Source organism: Arabidopsis thaliana, chromosome 5 (assembly GCF_000001735.4).
Source record: "Arabidopsis thaliana chromosome 5, partial sequence".
NCBI lineage: Eukaryota > Viridiplantae > Streptophyta > Magnoliopsida > Brassicales > Brassicaceae > Arabidopsis > Arabidopsis thaliana.
Genome location: NC_003076.8, coordinates 14,334,015 through 14,354,384, shown reverse-complemented (window position 1 = coordinate 14,354,384; position 20,370 = coordinate 14,334,015). Strand labels below are relative to the sequence as shown.

The following is a 20,370-nucleotide window of genomic DNA, read 5'->3' as shown; positions in this document are numbered from 1 at the left end:
TCAATATCTTACAAAATATTGTCGTAGAAAAATGACGAAAAGGGGTTACATTGCGTATTATTTTAGACTTCATCGGATAATTATGCATTTTTTGGAGGTGGAGAATAAAGATGCAAAAATAGATGAGTTAGAGGGTTTTATTTTGCACAAAACCCTAAAAATAACAAAATTTGATTTGATAAGGGTGGATATTTCACTAAAACATTTGACACGTGTCATGATCACGTGAGTTAACAATTTTGAAATCCAAACTTTATGTAGATATTTGGCACATATATTGGATTATGTTCATTGTTTTCATGCCAGATCCGAACTGCTCTTCCCAACCGTTTAACCCGCTATCCAGAAACTCTTCTCCTCTAAGATTAGTGTTAACAAGTCATGGAGAACCTCATTGTATAGAAGTTTTACAAACCAAACCTTTAGATTGATTCAAATAATTTCACGAAGAAAATATTATAAATCGATTTATTTGTTTAAATTTGGAGATATAAACCGATGATTGATTAATTATGTGAAGCCATTTTACTTTTATTTTCTCTTTGTAGTCAATATTTCTTAGTTAATGTTACGTGTTTCACACATGGAGTTTCAACTATATTAAATTTCTAAAACGGCTAATCAAATACCTAATTAAAGTATTCAAAGATGTTAAATTAAAAAAAATTAATATGACAGTTTCACATTTCAATCCATATAAATAAGCAAGGATTTTATTGTTATTCATCAATCAAAAACAAACAAAGCATTAAGCATATTGTTGCTATACTAAGACTTTTTACTCAATTTCTCATTATGTCTATCAAAAATGTGTTTTTACTTCTAGCGGTTCTATGTATCATAGTTTCTGTAAATGCTCAATTGCCTCAGTTTCCGGCTCAACTTCCTTTTCTGTTTCCGTTCCAACTGATTCCTGGATTACCTGATATAACAAAATGTTTCTCATCCGTGATGGATATTCCTGGATGCATTGCAGAGATTTCTCAATCCATTTTCACTGGAAAGTTCGGTAATTTAGGTCCGGCTTGTTGCAAAGCATTTTTGGACGCCGATAATTGCATACCGAAAATTCCATTCATTCCATTTTTTCCTCCGATGCTAAAGGAACAATGTTCAAGAGTTGCCGGTGCAACTCCTCCCATACCAAAATAGTGTTTTATCTTATTTTTAAAATAGATAACTTTTTCAACTTATTTTTTTAAAATTTTAGCTTACGTTACATGTTATAATAATAATTAAAAAAAGAAGAAGATATAGTAATAACATTTGAGAAGTTGCATTTGGGTTCCATGTTTATACATTCTTCACTTCTAATGAATAACACCTTGAAACATCGAGTCCATAATTGAATTTAGTCTTACAATGTTACAGACCTTCAAATTGTTTCCATAAATCTTTGAAATATGTCATAACACAAAATCTGAGAGTGGTTTATAATTTTATTAGATAAGACTCGTCCAAATATGCTGGTGTGAGAAATGTTGTGATGATATAAAAATTCTAAATAGTAATCGGTATTTTTCAAAAGAATATTTCAATTATATACATTCCATATACCATGCCTTTACTAATTATATATAATACGGGATTTCTCAAAGTATAAAGAAAGATAAGACAAGGAAAACATACAACATCTATAAAAAGACGCACCAAACAGAGCCTCTCACTGAATTTTGTGGTAAACGAATAGAACTCTGTAATTGAGAAAAAAATGAAATGAAATAATATTAAGAAATAAAAAGAGAGACATATTTAAGTTACAAAATTAGAAAATATTAAATCACGTATTAATATTTTTCTAAAACAAAATAGGGAACTTTTACTTCTGTTTTGAATATATAAACGATTTTTAATAGAATTTGTTCAATATTTTAATATAGTAAATAAAAAATTTGTATATATGAACTATTTTTTTTACTTGTGTATATATCCGATGGGGTTATGAAATTTTTCTATATTTTGTTTTTTAAAAATATAGGGTTTTGTGCAAAACACCCATCTAACTCATCTAGTTTTGCAATTTTACCCTATATCTCTAACAAACACATATTAATCTTATGAAGTCTAAAATAATACGCAATATGACCCTTATACGTATATTGTAAACTTTTTTACACTCCCATAGATTAGATTTTTAATATTTCGAAGGTCGATTTGAACTTTTCGTCGAGAAGGCTTCGATTAAACATATTAAATATCAATATCTTACAAAATATTGTCGTAGAAAAATGACGAAAAGGGGTTACATTGCGTATTATTTTAGACTTCATCGGATAATTATTCATTTTTTGGAGGTGGAGAATAAAGATGCAAAAATAGATGAGTTAGAGGGTTTTATTTTGCACAAAACCCTAAAAATAACAAAATTTGATTTGATAAGGGTGGATATTTCACTAATAAATTTGACACGTGTCATGATCACGTGAGTTAACAATTTTGAAAGCCCAACTTTATGTAGATATTTGGCACATATATTGGATTATGTTCATTGTTTTCATGCCAGATCCGAACTGCTCTTCCCAACCGTTTAACCCGCTATCCAGAAACTCTTCTCCTCTAAGTTTAGTGTTAACAAGTCATGGAGAACCTCATTGTATAGAAGTTTTACAAACCAAACCTTTAGATTGATTCAAATAATTTCACGAAGAAAATATTATAAATCGATTTATTTGTTTAAATTTGGAGATATAAACCGATGATTGATTAATTATGTGAAGCCATTTTACTTTTATTTTCTCTTTGTAGTCAATATTTCTTAGTTAATGTTACGTGTTTCACACATGGAGTTTCAACTTTATTAAATTTCTAAAACGGCTAATCAAATACCTAATTAAAGTATTCAAAGATGTTAAATTAAAAAAATTAATATGACAGTTTCACATTTCAATCCATATAAATAAGCAAGGATTTTATTGTTATTCATCAATCAAAAACAAACAAAGCATTAAGCATATTGTTGCTATACTAAGACTTTTTACTCAATTTCTCATTATGTCTATCAAAAATGTGTTTTTACTTCTAGCGGTTCTATGTATCATAGTTTCTGTAAATGCTCAATTGCCTCAGTTTCCGGCTCAACTTCCTTTTCTGTTTCCGTTCCAACTGATTCCTGGATTACCTGATATAACAAAATGTTTCTCATCCGTGATGGATATTCCTGGATGCATTGCAGAGATTTCTCAATCCATTTTCACTGGAAAGTTCGGTAATTTAGGTCCGGCTTGTTGCAAAGCATTTTTGGACGCCGATAATTGCATACCGAAAATTCCATTCATTCCATTTTTTCCTCCGATGCTAAAGGAACAATGTTCAAGAGTTGCCGGTGCAACTCCTCCCATACCAAAATAGTGTTTTATCTTATTTTTAAAATAGATAACTTTTTCAACTTATTTTTTTAAAATTTTAGCTTACGTTACATGTTATAATAATAATTAAAAAAAGAAGAAGATATAGTAATAACATTTGAGAAGTTGCATTTGGGTTCCATGTTTATACATTCTTCACTTCTAATGAATAACACCTTGAAACATCGAGTCCATAATTGAATTTAGTCTTACAATGTTACAGACCTTCAAATTGTTTCCATAAATCTTTGAAATATGTCATAACACAAAATCTGAGAGTGGTTTATAATTTTATTAGATAAGACTCGTCCAAATATGCTGGTGTGAGAAATGTTGTGATGATATAAAAATTCTAAATAGTAATCGGTATTTTTCAAAAGAATATTTCAATTATATACATTCCATATACCATGCCTTTACTAATTATATATAATACGGGATTTCTCAAAGTATAAAGAAAGATAAGACAAGGAAAACATACAACATCTATAAAAGACGCACCAAACAGAGCCTCTCACTGAATTTTGTGGTAAACGAATAGAACTCTGTAATTGAGAAAAAAATGAAATGAAATAATATTAAGAAATAAAAAGAGAGACATATTTAAGTTACAAAATTAGAAAATATTAAATCACGTATTAATATTTTTCTAAAACAAAATAGGGAACTTTTACTTCTGTTTTGAATATATAAACGATTTTTAATAGAATTTGTTCAATATTTTAATATAGTAAATAAAAAATTTGTATATATGAACTATTTTTTTTACTTGTGTATATATCCGATGGGGTTATGAAATTTTTCTATATTTTGTTTTTTAAAAATATAGGGTTTTGTGCAAAACACCCATCTAACTCATCTAGTTTTGCAATTTTACCCTATATCTCTAACAAACACATATTAATCTTATGAAGTCTAAAATAATACGCAATATGACCCTTATACGTATATTGTAAACTTTTTTACACTCCCATAGATTAGATTTTTAATATTTCGAAGGTCGATTTGAACTTTTCGTCGAGAAGGCTTCGATTAAACATATTAAATATCAATATCTTACAAAATATTGTCGTAGAAAAATGACGAAAAGGGGTTACATTGCGTATTATTTTAGACTTCATCGGATAATTATGCATTTTTTGGAGGTGGAGAATAAAGATGCAAAAATAGATGAGTTAGAGGGTTTTATTTTGCACAAAACCCTAAAAATAACAAAATTTGATTTGATAAGGGTGGATATTTCACTAATAAATTTGACACGTGTCACGATCACGTGAGTTAACAATTTTGAAAACCCAACTTTATGTAGATATTTGGCACATATATTGGATTATGTTCATTGTTTTCATGCCAGATCCGAACTGCTCTTCCCAACCGTTTAACCCGCTATCCAGAAACTCTTCTCCTCTAAGTTTAGTGTTAACAAGTCATGGAGAACCTCATTGTATAGAAGTTTTACAAACCAAACCTTTAGATTGATTCAAATAATTTCACGAAGAAAATATTATAAATCGATTTATTTGTTTAAATTTGGAGATATAAACCGATGATTGATTAATTATGTGAAGCCATTTTACTTTTATTTTCTCTTTGTAGTCAATATTTCTTAGTTAATGTTACGTGTTTCACACATGGAGTTTCAACTTTATTAAATTTCTAAAACGGCTAATCAAATACCTAATTAAAGTATTCAAAGATGTTAAATTAAAAAAATTAATATGACAGTTTCACATTTCAATCCATATAAATAAGCAAGGATTTTATTGTTATTCATCAATCAAAAACAAACAAAGCATTAAGCATATTGTTGCTATACTAAGACTTTTTACTCAATTTCTCATTATGTCTATCAAAAATGTGTTTTTACTTCTAGCGGTTCTATGTATCATAGTTTCTGTAAATGCTCAATTGCCTCAGTTTCCGGCTCAACTTCCTTTTCTGTTTCCGTTCCAACTGATTCCTGGATTACCTGATATAACAAAATGTTTCTCATCCGTGATGGATATTCCTGGATGCATTGCAGAGATTTCTCAATCCATTTTCACTGGAAAGTTCGGTAATTTAGGTCCGGCTTGTTGCAAAGCATTTTTGGACGCCGATAATTGCATACCGAAAATTCCATTCATTCCATTTTTTCCTCCGATGCTAAAGGAACAATGTTCAAGAGTTGCCGGTGCAACTCCTCCCATACCAAAATAGTGTTTTATCTTATTTTTAAAATAGATAACTTTTTCAACTTATTTTTTTAAAATTTTAGCTTACGTTACATGTTATAATAATAATTAAAAAAAGAAGAAGATATAGTAATAACATTTGAGAAGTTGCATTTGGGTTCCATGTTTATACATTCTTCACTTCTAATGAATAACACCTTGAAACATCGAGTCCATAATTGAATTTAGTCTTACAATGTTACAGACCTTCAAATTGTTTCCATAAATCTTTGAAATATGTCATAACACAAAATCTGAGAGTGGTTTATAATTTTATTAGATAAGACTCGTCCAAATATGCTGGTGTGAGAAATGTTGTGATGATATAAAAATTCTAAATAGTAATCGGTATTTTTCAAAAGAATATTTCAATTATATACATTCCATATACCATGCCTTTACTAATTATATATAATACGGGATTTCTCAAAGTATAAAGAAAGATAAGACAAGGAAAACATACAACATCTATAAAAGACGCACCAAACAGAGCCTCTCACTGAATTTTGTGGTAAACGAATAGAACTCTGTAATTGAGAAAAAAATGAAATGAAATAATATTAAGAAATAAAAAGAGAGACATATTTAAGTTACAAAATTAGAAAATATTAAATCACGTATTAATATTTTTCTAAAACAAAATAGGGAACTTTTACTTCTGTTTTGAATATATAAACGATTTTTAATAGAATTTGTTCAATATTTTAATATAGTAAATAAAAAATTTGTATATATGAACTATTTTTTTTACTTGTGTATATATCCGATGGGGTTATGAAATTTTTCTATATTTTGTTTTTTAAAAATATAGGGTTTTGTGCAAAACACCCATCTAACTCATCTAGTTTTGCAATTTTACCCTATATCTCTAACAAACACATATTAATCTTATGAAGTCTAAAATAATACGCAATATGACCCTTATACGTATATTGTAAACTTTTTTACACTCCCATAGATTAGATTTTTAATATTTCGAAGGTCGATTTGAACTTTTCGTCGAGAAGGCTTCGATTAAACATATTAAATATCAATATCTTACAAAATATTGTCGTAGAAAAATGACGAAAAGGGGTTACATTGCGTATTATTTTAGACTTCATCGGATAATTATGCATTTTTTGGAGGTGGAGAATAAAGATGCAAAAATAGATGAGTTAGAGGGTTTTATTTTGCACAAAACCCTAAAAATAACAAAATTTGATTTGATAAGGGTGGATATTTCACTAATAAATTTGACACGTGTCACGATCACGTGAGTTAACAATTTTGAAAACCCAACTTTATGTAGATATTTGGCACATATATTGGATTATGTTCATTGTTTTCATGCCAGATCCGAACTGCTCTTCCCAACCGTTTAACCCGCTATCCAGAAACTCTTCTCCTCTAAGTTTAGTGTTAACAAGTCATGGAGAACCTCATTGTATAGAAGTTTTACAAACCAAACCTTTAGATTGATTCAAATAATTTCACGAAGAAAATATTATAAATCGATTTATTTGTTTAAATTTGGAGATATAAACCGATGATTGATTAATTATGTGAAGCCATTTTACTTTTATTTTCTCTTTGTAGTCAATATTTCTTAGTTAATGTTACGTGTTTCACACATGGAGTTTCAACTTTATTAAATTTCTAAAACGGCTAATCAAATACCTAATTAAAGTATTCAAAGATGTTAAATTAAAAAAATTAATATGACAGTTTCACATTTCAATCCATATAAATAAGCAAGGATTTTATTGTTATTCATCAATCAAAAACAAACAAAGCATTAAGCATATTGTTGCTATACTAAGACTTTTTACTCAATTTCTCATTATGTCTATCAAAAATGTGTTTTTACTTCTAGCGGTTCTATGTATCATAGTTTCTGTAAATGCTCAATTGCCTCAGTTTCCGGCTCAACTTCCTTTTCTGTTTCCGTTCCAACTGATTCCTGGATTACCTGATATAACAAAATGTTTCTCATCCGTGATGGATATTCCTGGATGCATTGCAGAGATTTCTCAATCCATTTTCACTGGAAAGTTCGGTAATTTAGGTCCGGCTTGTTGCAAAGCATTTTTGGACGCCGATAATTGCATACCGAAAATTCCATTCATTCCATTTTTTCCTCCGATGCTAAAGGAACAATGTTCAAGAGTTGCCGGTGCAACTCCTCCCATACCAAAATAGTGTTTTATCTTATTTTTAAAATAGATAACTTTTTCAACTTATTTTTTTAAAATTTTAGCTTACGTTACATGTTATAATAATAATTAAAAAAAGAAGAAGATATAGTAATAACATTTGAGAAGTTGCATTTGGGTTCCATGTTTATACATTCTTCACTTCTAATGAATAACACCTTGAAACATCGAGTCCATAATTGAATTTAGTCTTACAATGTTACAGACCTTCAAATTGTTTCCATAAATCTTTGAAATATGTCATAACACAAAATCTGAGAGTGGTTTATAATTTTATTAGATAAGACTCGTCCAAATATGCTGGTGTGAGAAATGTTGTGATGATATAAAAATTCTAAATAGTAATCGGTATTTTTCAAAAGAATATTTCAATTATATACATTCCATATACCATGCCTTTACTAATTATATATAATACGGGATTTCTCAAAGTATAAAGAAAGATAAGACAAGGAAAACATACAACATCTATAAAAGACGCACCAAACAGAGCCTCTCACTGAATTTTGTGGTAAACGAATAGAACTCTGTAATTGAGAAAAAAATGAAATGAAATAATATTAAGAAATAAAAAGAGAGACATATTTAAGTTACAAAATTAGAAAATATTAAATCACGTATTAATATTTTTCTAAAACAAAATAGGGAACTTTTACTTCTGTTTTGAATATATAAACGATTTTTAATAGAATTTGTTCAATATTTTAATATAGTAAATAAAAAATTTGTATATATGAACTATTTTTTTTACTTGTGTATATATCCGATGGGGTTATGAAATTTTTCTATATTTTGTTTTTTAAAAATATAGGGTTTTGTGCAAAACACCCATCTAACTCATCTAGTTTTGCAATTTTACCCTATATCTCTAACAAACACATATTAATCTTATGAAGTCTAAAATAATACGCAATATGACCCTTATACGTATATTGTAAACTTTTTTACACTCCCATAGATTAGATTTTTAATATTTCGAAGGTCGATTTGAACTTTTCGTCGAGAAGGCTTCGATTAAACATATTAAATATCAATATCTTACAAAATATTGTCGTAGAAAAATGACGAAAAGGGGTTACATTGCGTATTATTTTAGACTTCATCGGATAATTATGCATTTTTTGGAGGTGGAGAATAAAGATGCAAAAATAGATGAGTTAGAGGGTTTTATTTTGCACAAAACCCTAAAAATAACAAAATTTGATTTGATAAGGGTGGATATTTCACTAATAAATTTGACACGTGTCACGATCACGTGAGTTAACAATTTTGAAAACCCAACTTTATGTAGATATTTGGCACATATATTGGATTATGTTCATTGTTTTCATGCCAGATCCGAACTGCTCTTCCCAACCGTTTAACCCGCTATCCAGAAACTCTTCTCCTCTAAGTTTAGTGTTAACAAGTCATGGAGAACCTCATTGTATAGAAGTTTTACAAACCAAACCTTTAGATTGATTCAAATAATTTCACGAAGAAAATATTATAAATCGATTTATTTGTTTAAATTTGGAGATATAAACCGATGATTGATTAATTATGTGAAGCCATTTTACTTTTATTTTCTCTTTGTAGTCAATATTTCTTAGTTAATGTTACGTGTTTCACACATGGAGTTTCAACTTTATTAAATTTCTAAAACGGCTAATCAAATACCTAATTAAAGTATTCAAAGATGTTAAATTAAAAAAATTAATATGACAGTTTCACATTTCAATCCATATAAATAAGCAAGGATTTTATTGTTATTCATCAATCAAAAACAAACAAAGCATTAAGCATATTGTTGCTATACTAAGACTTTTTACTCAATTTCTCATTATGTCTATCAAAAATGTGTTTTTACTTCTAGCGGTTCTATGTATCATAGTTTCTGTAAATGCTCAATTGCCTCAGTTTCCGGCTCAACTTCCTTTTCTGTTTCCGTTCCAACTGATTCCTGGATTACCTGATATAACAAAATGTTTCTCATCCGTGATGGATATTCCTGGATGCATTGCAGAGATTTCTCAATCCATTTTCACTGGAAAGTTCGGTAATTTAGGTCCGGCTTGTTGCAAAGCATTTTTGGACGCCGATAATTGCATACCGAAAATTCCATTCATTCCATTTTTTCCTCCGATGCTAAAGGAACAATGTTCAAGAGTTGCCGGTGCAACTCCTCCCATACCAAAATAGTGTTTTATCTTATTTTTAAAATAGATAACTTTTTCAACTTATTTTTTTAAAATTTTAGCTTACGTTACATGTTATAATAATAATTAAAAAAAGAAGAAGATATAGTAATAACATTTGAGAAGTTGCATTTGGGTTCCATGTTTATACATTCTTCACTTCTAATGAATAACACCTTGAAACATCGAGTCCATAATTGAATTTAGTCTTACAATGTTACAGACCTTCAAATTGTTTCCATAAATCTTTGAAATATGTCATAACACAAAATCTGAGAGTGGTTTATAATTTTATTAGATAAGACTCGTCCAAATATGCTGGTGTGAGAAATGTTGTGATGATATAAAAATTCTAAATAGTAATCGGTATTTTTCAAAAGAATATTTCAATTATATACATTCCATATACCATGCCTTTACTAATTATATATAATACGGGATTTCTCAAAGTATAAAGAAAGATAAGACAAGGAAAACATACAACATCTATAAAAGACGCACCAAACAGAGCCTCTCACTGAATTTTGTGGTAAACGAATAGAACTCTGTAATTGAGAAAAAAATGAAATGAAATAATATTAAGAAATAAAAAGAGAGACATATTTAAGTTACAAAATTAGAAAATATTAAATCACGTATTAATATTTTTCTAAAACAAAATAGGGAACTTTTACTTCTGTTTTGAATATATAAACGATTTTTAATAGAATTTGTTCAATATTTTAATATAGTAAATAAAAAATTTGTATATATGAACTATTTTTTTTACTTGTGTATATATCCGATGGGGTTATGAAATTTTTCTATATTTTGTTTTTTAAAAATATAGGGTTTTGTGCAAAACACCCATCTAACTCATCTAGTTTTGCAATTTTACCCTATATCTCTAACAAACACATATTAATCTTATGAAGTCTAAAATAATACGCAATATGACCCTTATACGTATATTGTAAACTTTTTTACACTCCCATAGATTAGATTTTTAATATTTCGAAGGTCGATTTGAACTTTTCGTCGAGAAGGCTTCGATTAAACATATTAAATATCAATATCTTACAAAATATTGTCGTAGAAAAATGACGAAAAGGGGTTACATTGCGTATTATTTTAGACTTCATCGGATAATTATGCATTTTTTGGAGGTGGAGAATAAAGATGCAAAAATAGATGAGTTAGAGGGTTTTATTTTGCACAAAACCCTAAAAATAACAAAATTTGATTTGATAAGGGTGGATATTTCACTAATAAATTTGACACGTGTCACGATCACGTGAGTTAACAATTTTGAAAACCCAACTTTATGTAGATATTTGGCACATATATTGGATTATGTTCATTGTTTTCATGCCAGATCCGAACTGCTCTTCCCAACCGTTTAACCCGCTATCCAGAAACTCTTCTCCTCTAAGTTTAGTGTTAACAAGTCATGGAGAACCTCATTGTATAGAAGTTTTACAAACCAAACCTTTAGATTGATTCAAATAATTTCACGAAGAAAATATTATAAATCGATTTATTTGTTTAAATTTGGAGATATAAACCGATGATTGATTAATTATGTGAAGCCATTTTACTTTTATTTTCTCTTTGTAGTCAATATTTCTTAGTTAATGTTACGTGTTTCACACATGGAGTTTCAACTTTATTAAATTTCTAAAACGGCTAATCAAATACCTAATTAAAGTATTCAAAGATGTTAAATTAAAAAAATTAATATGACAGTTTCACATTTCAATCCATATAAATAAGCAAGGATTTTATTGTTATTCATCAATCAAAAACAAACAAAGCATTAAGCATATTGTTGCTATACTAAGACTTTTTACTCAATTTCTCATTATGTCTATCAAAAATGTGTTTTTACTTCTAGCGGTTCTATGTATCATAGTTTCTGTAAATGCTCAATTGCCTCAGTTTCCGGCTCAACTTCCTTTTCTGTTTCCGTTCCAACTGATTCCTGGATTACCTGATATAACAAAATGTTTCTCATCCGTGATGGATATTCCTGGATGCATTGCAGAGATTTCTCAATCCATTTTCACTGGAAAGTTCGGTAATTTAGGTCCGGCTTGTTGCAAAGCATTTTTGGACGCCGATAATTGCATACCGAAAATTCCATTCATTCCATTTTTTCCTCCGATGCTAAAGGAACAATGTTCAAGAGTTGCCGGTGCAACTCCTCCCATACCAAAATAGTGTTTTATCTTATTTTTAAAATAGATAACTTTTTCAACTTATTTTTTTAAAATTTTAGCTTACGTTACATGTTATAATAATAATTAAAAAAAGAAGAAGATATAGTAATAACATTTGAGAAGTTGCATTTGGGTTCCATGTTTATACATTCTTCACTTCTAATGAATAACACCTTGAAACATCGAGTCCATAATTGAATTTAGTCTTACAATGTTACAGACCTTCAAATTGTTTCCATAAATCTTTGAAATATGTCATAACACAAAATCTGAGAGTGGTTTATAATTTTATTAGATAAGACTCGTCTAAATATGCTGGTGTGAGAAATGTTGTGATGATATAAAAATTCTAAATAGTAATCAGTATTTTTCAAAAGAATATTTCAATTATATACATTCTATATACCATGCCTTTACTAATTATATATAATACGGGATTTCTCAAAGTATAAAAGAAAGATAAGACAAGGAAAACATACAACATCTATAAAAGACGCACCAGACAGAGCCTCTCACTGAATTTTGTGGTAAACGAATAGAACTCTGTAATTGAGAAAAAAATGAAATGAAATAATATTAAGAAATAAAAAGAGAGACATATTTAAGTTACAAAATTAGAAAATATTAAATCACGTATTAATATTTTTCTAAAACAAAATAGGGAACTTTTACTTCTGTTTTGAATATATAAACGATTTTTAATAGAATTTGTTCAATATTTTAATATAGTAAATAAAAAATTTGTATATATGAACTATTTTTTTTACTTGTGTATATATCCGATGGGGTTATGAAATTTTTCTATATTTTGTTTTTAAAAAATATAGGGTTTTGTGCAAAACACCCATCTAACTCATCTAGTTTTGCAATTTTACCCTATATCTCTAACAAACACATATTAATCTTATGAAGTCTAAAATAATACGCAATATGACCCTTATACGTATATTGTAAACTTTTTTACACTCCCATAGATTAGATTTTTAATATTTCGAAGGTCGATTTGAACTTTTCGTCGAGAAGGCTTCGATTAAACATATTAAATATCAATATCTTACAAAATATTGTCGTAGAAAAATGACGAAAAGGGGTTACATTGCGTATTATTTTAGACTTCATCGGATAATTATGCATTTTTTGGAGGTGGAGAATAAAGATGCAAAAATAGATGAGTTAGAGGGTTTTATTTTGCACAAAACCCTAAAAATAACAAAATTTGATTTGATAAGGGTGGATATTTCACTAATAAATTTGACACATGTCATGATCACGTGAGTTAACAATTTTGAAAGCCCAACTTTATGTAGATATTTGGCACATATATTGGATTATGTTCATTGTTTTCATGCCAGATCCGAACTGCTCTTCCCAACCGTTTAACCCGCTATCCAGAAACTCTTCTCCTCTAAGATTAGTGTTAACAAGTCATGGAGAACCTCATTGTATAGAAGTTTTACAAACCAAACCTTTAGATTGATTCAAATAATTTCACGAAGAAAATATTATAAATCGATTTATTTGTTTAAATTTGGAGATATAAACCGATGATTGATTAATTATGTGAAGCCATTTTACTTTTATTTTCTCTTTGTAGTCAATATTTCTTAGTTAATGTTACGTGTTTCACACATGGAGTTTCAACTATATTAAATTTCTAAAACGGCTAATCAAATACCTAATTAAAGTATTCAAAGATGTTAAATTAAAAAAAATTAATATGACAGTTTCACATTTCAATCCATATAAATAAGCAAGGATTTTTGTTATTCATCAATCAAAAACAAACAAAGCATTAAGCATATAGTTGCTATACTAAGACTTTTTACTCAATTTCTCATTATGTCTATCAAAAATGTGTTTTTACTTCTAGCGGTTCTATGTATCATAGTTTCTGTAAATGCTCAATTGCCTCAGTTTCCGGCTCAACTTCCTTTTCTGTTTCCGTTCCAACTGATTCCTGGATTACCTGATATAACAAAATGTTTCTCATCCGTGATGGATATTCCTGGATGCATTGCAGAGATTTCTCAATCCATTTTCACTGGAAAGTTCGGTAATTTAGGTCCGGCTTGTTGCAAAGCATTTTTGGACGCCGATAATTGCATACCGAAAATTCCATTCATTCCATTTTTTCCTCCGATGCTAAAGGAACAATGTTCAAGAGTTGCCGGTGCAACTCCTCCCATACCAAAATAGTGTTTTATCTTATTTTTAAAATAGATAACTTTTTCAACTTATTTTTTTAAAATTTTAGCTTACGTTACATGTTATAATAATAATTAAAAAAAGAAGAAGATATAGTAATAACATTTGAGAAGTTGCATTTGGGTTCCATGTTTATACATTCTTCAATTCTAATGAATAACACCTTGAAACATCGAGTCCATAATTGAATTTAGTCTTACAATGTTACAGACCTTCAAATTGTTTCCATAAATCTTTGAAATATGTCATAACACAAAATCTGAGAGTGGTTTATAATTTTATTAGATAAGACTCGTCCAAATATGCTGGTGTGAGAAATGTTGTGATGATATAAAAATTCTAAATAGTAATCGGTATTTTTCAAAAGAATATTTCAATTATATACATTCCATATACCATGCCTTTACTAATTATATATAATACGGGATTTCTCAAAGTATAAAAGAAAGATAAGACAAGGAAAACATACAACATCTATAAAAGACGCACCAGACAGAGCCTCTCATTGAATTTTGTGGTTAACGAATAGAACTTTGTAATTGAGGAAAAAATAAAATGAAATAATATTAAGAAATAAAAAGAGAGACATATTTAAGTTACAAAATTAGAAAATATTAAATCACGTATTAATATTTTTCTAAAACAAAATAGGGAACTTTTACTTCTGTTTTGAATATATAAACGATTTTTAATAGAATTTGTTCAATATTTTAATATAGTAAATAAAAAATTTGTATATATGAACTATTTTTTTTACTTGTGTATATATCCGATGGGGTTATGAAATTTTTCTATATTTTGTTTTTTAAAAATATAGGGTTTTGTGCAAAACACCCATCAAACTCATCTAGTTTTGCAATTTTACCCTATATCTCTAACAAACACATATTAATCTTATGAAGTCTAAAATAATACGCAATATGACCCTTATACGTATATTGTAAACTTTTTTACACTCCCATAGATTAGATTTTTAATATTTCGAAGGTCGATTTGAACTTTTCGTCGAGAAGGCTTCGATTAAACATATTAAATATCAATATCTTACAAAATATTGTCGTAGAAAAATGACGAAAAGGGGTTACATTGCGTATTATTTTAGACTTCATCGGATAATTATGCATTTTTTGGAGGTGGAGAATAAAGATGCAAAAATAGATGAGTTAGAGGGTTTTATTTTGCACAAAACCCTAAAAATAACAAAATTTGATTTGATAAGGGTGGATATTTCACTAATAAATTTGACACATGTCATGATCACGTGAGTTAACAATTTTGAAAGCCCAACTTTATGTAGATATTTGGCACATATATTGGATTATGTTCATTGTTTTCATGCCAGATCCGAACTGCTCTTCCCAACCGTTTAACCCGCTATCCAGAAACTCTTCTCCTCTAAGTTTAGTGTTAACAAGTCATGGAGAACCTCATTGTATAGAAGTTTTACAAACCAAACCTTTAGATTGATTCAAATAATTTCACGAAGAAAATATTATAAATCGATTTATTTGTTTAAATTTGGAGATATAAACCGATGATTGATTAATTATGTGAAGCCATTTTACTTTTATTTTCTCTTTGTAGTCAATATTTCTTAGTTAATGTTACGTGTTTCACACATGGAGTTTCAACTATATTAAATTTCTAAAACGGCTAATCAAATACCTAATTAAAGTATTCAAAGATGTTAACTTAAAAAAAATTAATATGACAGTTTCACATTTCAATCCATATAAATAAGCAAGGATTTTATTGTTATTCATCAATCAAAAACAAACAAAGCATTAAGCATATTGTTGCTATACTAAGACTTTTTACTCAATTTCTCATTATGTCTATCAAAAATGTGTTTTCACTTCTAGCGGTTCTATGTATCATAGTTTCTGTAAATGCTCAATTGCCTCAGTTTCCGGCTCAACTTCCTTTTCTGTTTCCGTTCCAACTGATTCCTGGATTACCTGATATAACAAAATGTTTCTCATCCGTGATGGATATTCCTGGATGCATTGCAGAGATTTCTCAATCCATTTTCACTGGAAAGTTCGGTAATTTAGGTCCGGCTTGTTGCAAAGCATTTTTGGACGCCGATAATTGCATACCGAAAATTCCATTCATTCCATTTTTTCCTCCGATGCTAAAGGAACAATGTTCAAGAGTTGCCGGTGCAACTCCTCCCATACCAAAATAGTGTTTTATCTTATTTTTAAAATAGATAACTTTTTCAACTTATTTTTTTAAAATTTTAGCTTACGTTACATGTTATAATAATAATTAAAAAAAGAAGAAGATATAGTAATAACATTTGAGAAGTTGCATTTGGGTTCCATGTTTATACATTCTTCAATTCTAATGAATAACACCTTGAAACATCGAGTCCATAATTGAATTTAGTCTTACAATGTTACAGACCTTCAAATTGTTTCCATAAATCTTTGAAATATGTCATAACACAAAATCTGAGAGTGGTTTATAATTTTATTAGATAAGACTCGTCCAAATATGCTGGTGTGAGAAATGTTGTGATGATATAAAAATTCTAAATAGTAATCGGTATTTTTCAAAAGAATATTTCAATTATATACATTCCATATACCATGCCTTTACTAATTATATATAATACGGGATTTCTCAAAGTATAAAAGAAAGATAAGACAAGGAAAACATACAACATCTATAAAAGACGCACCAGACAGAGCCTCTCATTGAATTTTGTGGTAAACGAATAGAACTCTGTAATTGAGAAAAAAATAAAATGAAATAATATTAAGAAATAAAAAGAGAGACATATTTAAGTTACAAAATTAGAAAATATTAAATCACGTATTAATATTTTTCTAAAACAAAATAGGGAACTTTTACTTCTGTTTTGAATATATAAACGATTTTTAATAGAATTTGTTCAATATTTTAATATAGTAAATAAAAAATTTGTATATATGAACTATTTTTTTTACTTGTGTATATATCCGATGGGGTTATGAAATTTTTCTATATTTTGTTTTTTAAAAATATAGGGTTTTGTGCAAAACACCCATCTAACTCATCTAGTTTTGCAATTTTACCCTATATCTCTAACAAACACATATTAATCTTATGAAGTCTAAAATAATACGCAATATGACCCTTATACGTATATTGTAAACTTTTTTACACTCCCATAGATTAGATTTTTAATATTTCGAAGGTCGATTTGAACTTTTCGTCGAGAAAGCTTCGATTAAACATATTAAATATCAATATCTTACAAAATATTGTCGTAGAAAAATGACGAAAAGGGGTTAAATTGCGTATTATTTTAGACTTCATCGGATAATTATGCATTTTTTGGAGGTGGAGAATAAAGATGCAAAAATAGATGAGTTAGAGGGTTTTATTTTGCACAAAACCCTAAAAATAACAAAATTTGATTTGATAAGGGTGGATATTTCACTAATAAATTTGACACATGTCATGATCACGTGAGTTAACAATTTTGAAAGCCCAACTTTATGTAGATATTTGGCACATATATTGGATTATGTTCATTGTTTTCATGCCAGATCCGAACTGCTCTTCCCAACCGTTTAACCCGCTATCCAGAAACTCTTCTCCTCTAAGATTAGTGTTAACAAGTCATGGAGAACCTCATTGTATAGAAGTTTTACAAACCAAACCTTTAGATTGATTCAAATAATTTCACGAAGAAAATATTATAAATCGATTTATTTGTTTAAATTTGGAGATATAAACCGATGATTGATTAATTATGTGAAGCCATTTTACTTTTATTTTCTCTTTGTAGTCAATATTTCTTAGTTAATGTTACGTGTTTCACACATGGAGTTTCAACTATATTAAATTTCTAAAACGGCTAATCAAATACCTAATTAAAGTATTCAAAGATGTTAAATTAAAAAAAATTAATATGACAGTTTCACATTTCAATCCATATAAATAAGCAAGGATTTTATTGTTATTCATCAATCAAAAACAAACAAAGCATTAAACATATAGTTGCTATACTAAGACTTTTTACTCAATTTCTCATTATGTCTATCAAAAATGTGTTTTTACTTCTAGCGGTTCTATGTATCATAGTTTCTGTAAATGCTCAATTGCCTCAGTTTCCGGCTCAACTTCCTTTTCTGTTTCCGTTCCAACTTATTCCTGGATTACCTGATATAACAAAATGTTTCTCATCCGTGATGGATATTCCTGGATGCATTGCAGAGATTTCTCAATCCATTTTCACTGGAAAGTTCGGTAATTTAGGTCCGGCTTGTTGCAAAGCATTTTTGGACGCCGATAATTGCATACCGAAAATTCCATTCATTCCATTTTTTCCTCCGATGCTAAAGGAACAATGTTCAAGAGTTGCCGGTGCAACTCCTCCCATACCAAAATAGTGTTTTATCTTATTTTTAAAATAGATAACTTTTTCAACTTATTTTTTTAAAATTTTAGCTTACGTTACATGTTATAATAATAATTAAAAAAAGAAGAAGATATAGTAATAACATTTGAGAAGTTGCATTTGGGTTCCATGTTTATACATTCTTCACTTCTAATGAATAACACCTTGAAACATCGAGTCCATAATTGAATTTAGTCTTACAATGTTACAGACCTTCAAATTGTTTCCATAAATCTTTGAAATATGTCATAACACAAAATCTGAGAGTGGTTTATAATTTTATTAGATAAGACTCGTCCAAATATGCTGGTGTGAGAAATGTTGTGATGATATAAAAATTCTAAATAGTAATCGGTATTTTTCAAAAGAATATTTCAATTATATACATTCCATATACCATGCCTTTACTAATTATATATAATACGGGATTTCTCAAAGTATAAAAGAAAGATAAGACAAGGAAAACATACAACATCTATAAAAGACGCACCAGACAGAGCCTCTCATTGAATTTTGTGGTAAACGAATAGAACTCTGTAATTGAGAAAAAAATAAAATGAAATAATATTAAGAAATAAAAAGAGAGACATATTTAAGTTACAAAATTAGAAAATATTAAATCACGTATTAATATTTTTCTAAAACAAAATAGGGAACTTTTACTTCTGTTTTGAATATATAAACGATTTTTAATAGAATTTGTTCAATATTTTAATATAGTAAATAAAAAATTTGTATATATGAACTATTTTTTTTACTTGTGTATATATCCGATGGGGTTATGAAATTTTTCTATATTTTGTTTTTTAAAAATATAGGGTTTTGTGCAAAACACCCATCTAACTCATCTAGTTTTGCAATTTTACCCTATATCTCTAACAAACACATATTAATCTTATGAAGTCTAAAATAATACGCAATATGACCCTTATACGTATATTGTAAACTTTTTTACACTCCCATAGATTAGATTTTTAATATTTCGAAGGTCGATTTGAACTTTTCGTCGAGAAAGCTTCGATTAAACATATTAAATATCAATATCTTACAAAATATTGTCGTAGAAAAATGACGAAAAGGGGTTAAATTGCGTATTATTTTAGACTTCATCGGATAATTATGCATTTTTTGGAGGTGGAGAATAAAGATGCAAAAATAGATGAGTTAGAGGGTTTTATTTTGCACAAAACCCTAAAAATAACAAAATTTGATTTGATAAGGGTGGATATTTCACTAATAAATTTGACACATGTCATGATCACGTGAGTTAACAATTTTGAAAGCCCAACTTTATGTAGATATTTGGCACATATATTGGATTATGTTCATTGTTTTCATGCCAGATCCGAACTGCTCTTCCCAACCGTTTAACCCGCTATCCAGAAACTCTTCTCCTCTAAGATTAGTGTTAACAAGTCATGGAGAACCTCATTGTATAGAAGTTTTACAAACCAAACCTTTAGATTGATTCAAATAATTTCACGAAGAAAATATTATAAATCGATTTATTTGTTTAAATTTGGAGATATAAACCGATGATTGATTAATTATGTGAAGCCATTTTACTTTTATTTTCTCTTTGTAGTCAATATTTCTTAGTTAATGTTACGTGTTTCACACATGGAGTTTCAACTATATTAAATTT

General features: G+C 28.5%; 9 protein-coding genes across 9 annotated transcripts; all 9 read left to right on the top strand.

Annotated features, from left to right (window-relative positions):
- Nucleotides 1-795: 795 nt before the first annotated feature.
- On the top strand, nt 796-1,152 carry AT5G36440 (ECA1 gametogenesis related family protein; the record flags this gene model as incomplete). The annotated part of the gene is made up of 1 exon (NM_001085184.1): nt 796-1,152. One exon carries the CDS (start codon nt 796-798, stop codon nt 1,150-1,152), a length of 357 nt encoding a protein of 118 aa, NP_001078653.1.
- Nucleotides 1,153-2,991: 1,839 nt separating this feature from the next.
- Nucleotides 2,992-3,348, top strand: AT5G36430 (ECA1 gametogenesis related family protein; the record flags this gene model as incomplete). The annotated part of the gene is made up of 1 exon (NM_001085183.1): nt 2,992-3,348. The coding sequence occupies one exon, from the start codon at nt 2,992-2,994 to the stop codon at nt 3,346-3,348; it is 357 nt and encodes a 118-aa protein (NP_001078652.1).
- A 1,838-nt stretch (nt 3,349-5,186) lies between these two features.
- Nucleotides 5,187-5,543, top strand: AT5G36420 (ECA1 gametogenesis related family protein; the record flags this gene model as incomplete). The annotated part of the gene is made up of 1 exon (NM_001085182.1): nt 5,187-5,543. One exon carries the CDS (start codon nt 5,187-5,189, stop codon nt 5,541-5,543), a length of 357 nt encoding a protein of 118 aa, NP_001078651.1.
- A 1,838-nt stretch (nt 5,544-7,381) lies between these two features.
- AT5G36410 (ECA1 gametogenesis related family protein) lies at nt 7,382-7,738 on the top strand (the record flags this gene model as incomplete). Its single annotated transcript, NM_001085181.1, has 1 exon — nt 7,382-7,738. One exon carries the CDS (start codon nt 7,382-7,384, stop codon nt 7,736-7,738), a length of 357 nt encoding a protein of 118 aa, NP_001078650.1.
- A 1,838-nt stretch (nt 7,739-9,576) lies between these two features.
- Nucleotides 9,577-9,933, top strand: AT5G36400 (ECA1 gametogenesis related family protein; the record flags this gene model as incomplete). Its single annotated transcript, NM_001085180.1, has 1 exon — nt 9,577-9,933. The coding sequence occupies one exon, from the start codon at nt 9,577-9,579 to the stop codon at nt 9,931-9,933; it is 357 nt and encodes a 118-aa protein (NP_001078649.1).
- Nucleotides 9,934-11,771: 1,838 nt separating this feature from the next.
- On the top strand, nt 11,772-12,128 carry AT5G36390 (ECA1 gametogenesis related family protein; the record flags this gene model as incomplete). Its single annotated transcript, NM_001085179.1, has 1 exon — nt 11,772-12,128. One exon carries the CDS (start codon nt 11,772-11,774, stop codon nt 12,126-12,128), a length of 357 nt encoding a protein of 118 aa, NP_001078648.1.
- Nucleotides 12,129-13,966: 1,838 nt separating this feature from the next.
- AT5G36380 (ECA1 gametogenesis related family protein) lies at nt 13,967-14,323 on the top strand (the record flags this gene model as incomplete). Its single annotated transcript, NM_001085178.1, has 1 exon — nt 13,967-14,323. The coding sequence occupies one exon, from the start codon at nt 13,967-13,969 to the stop codon at nt 14,321-14,323; it is 357 nt and encodes a 118-aa protein (NP_001078647.1).
- Nucleotides 14,324-16,163: 1,840 nt separating this feature from the next.
- On the top strand, nt 16,164-16,520 carry AT5G36370 (ECA1 gametogenesis related family protein; the record flags this gene model as incomplete). Its single annotated transcript, NM_001085177.1, has 1 exon — nt 16,164-16,520. One exon carries the CDS (start codon nt 16,164-16,166, stop codon nt 16,518-16,520), a length of 357 nt encoding a protein of 118 aa, NP_001078646.1.
- Nucleotides 16,521-18,360: 1,840 nt separating this feature from the next.
- Nucleotides 18,361-18,717, top strand: AT5G36360 (ECA1 gametogenesis related family protein; the record flags this gene model as incomplete). Its single annotated transcript, NM_001085176.1, has 1 exon — nt 18,361-18,717. One exon carries the CDS (start codon nt 18,361-18,363, stop codon nt 18,715-18,717), a length of 357 nt encoding a protein of 118 aa, NP_001078645.1.
- Between the last annotated feature and the right edge of the window lie 1,653 nt (nt 18,718-20,370).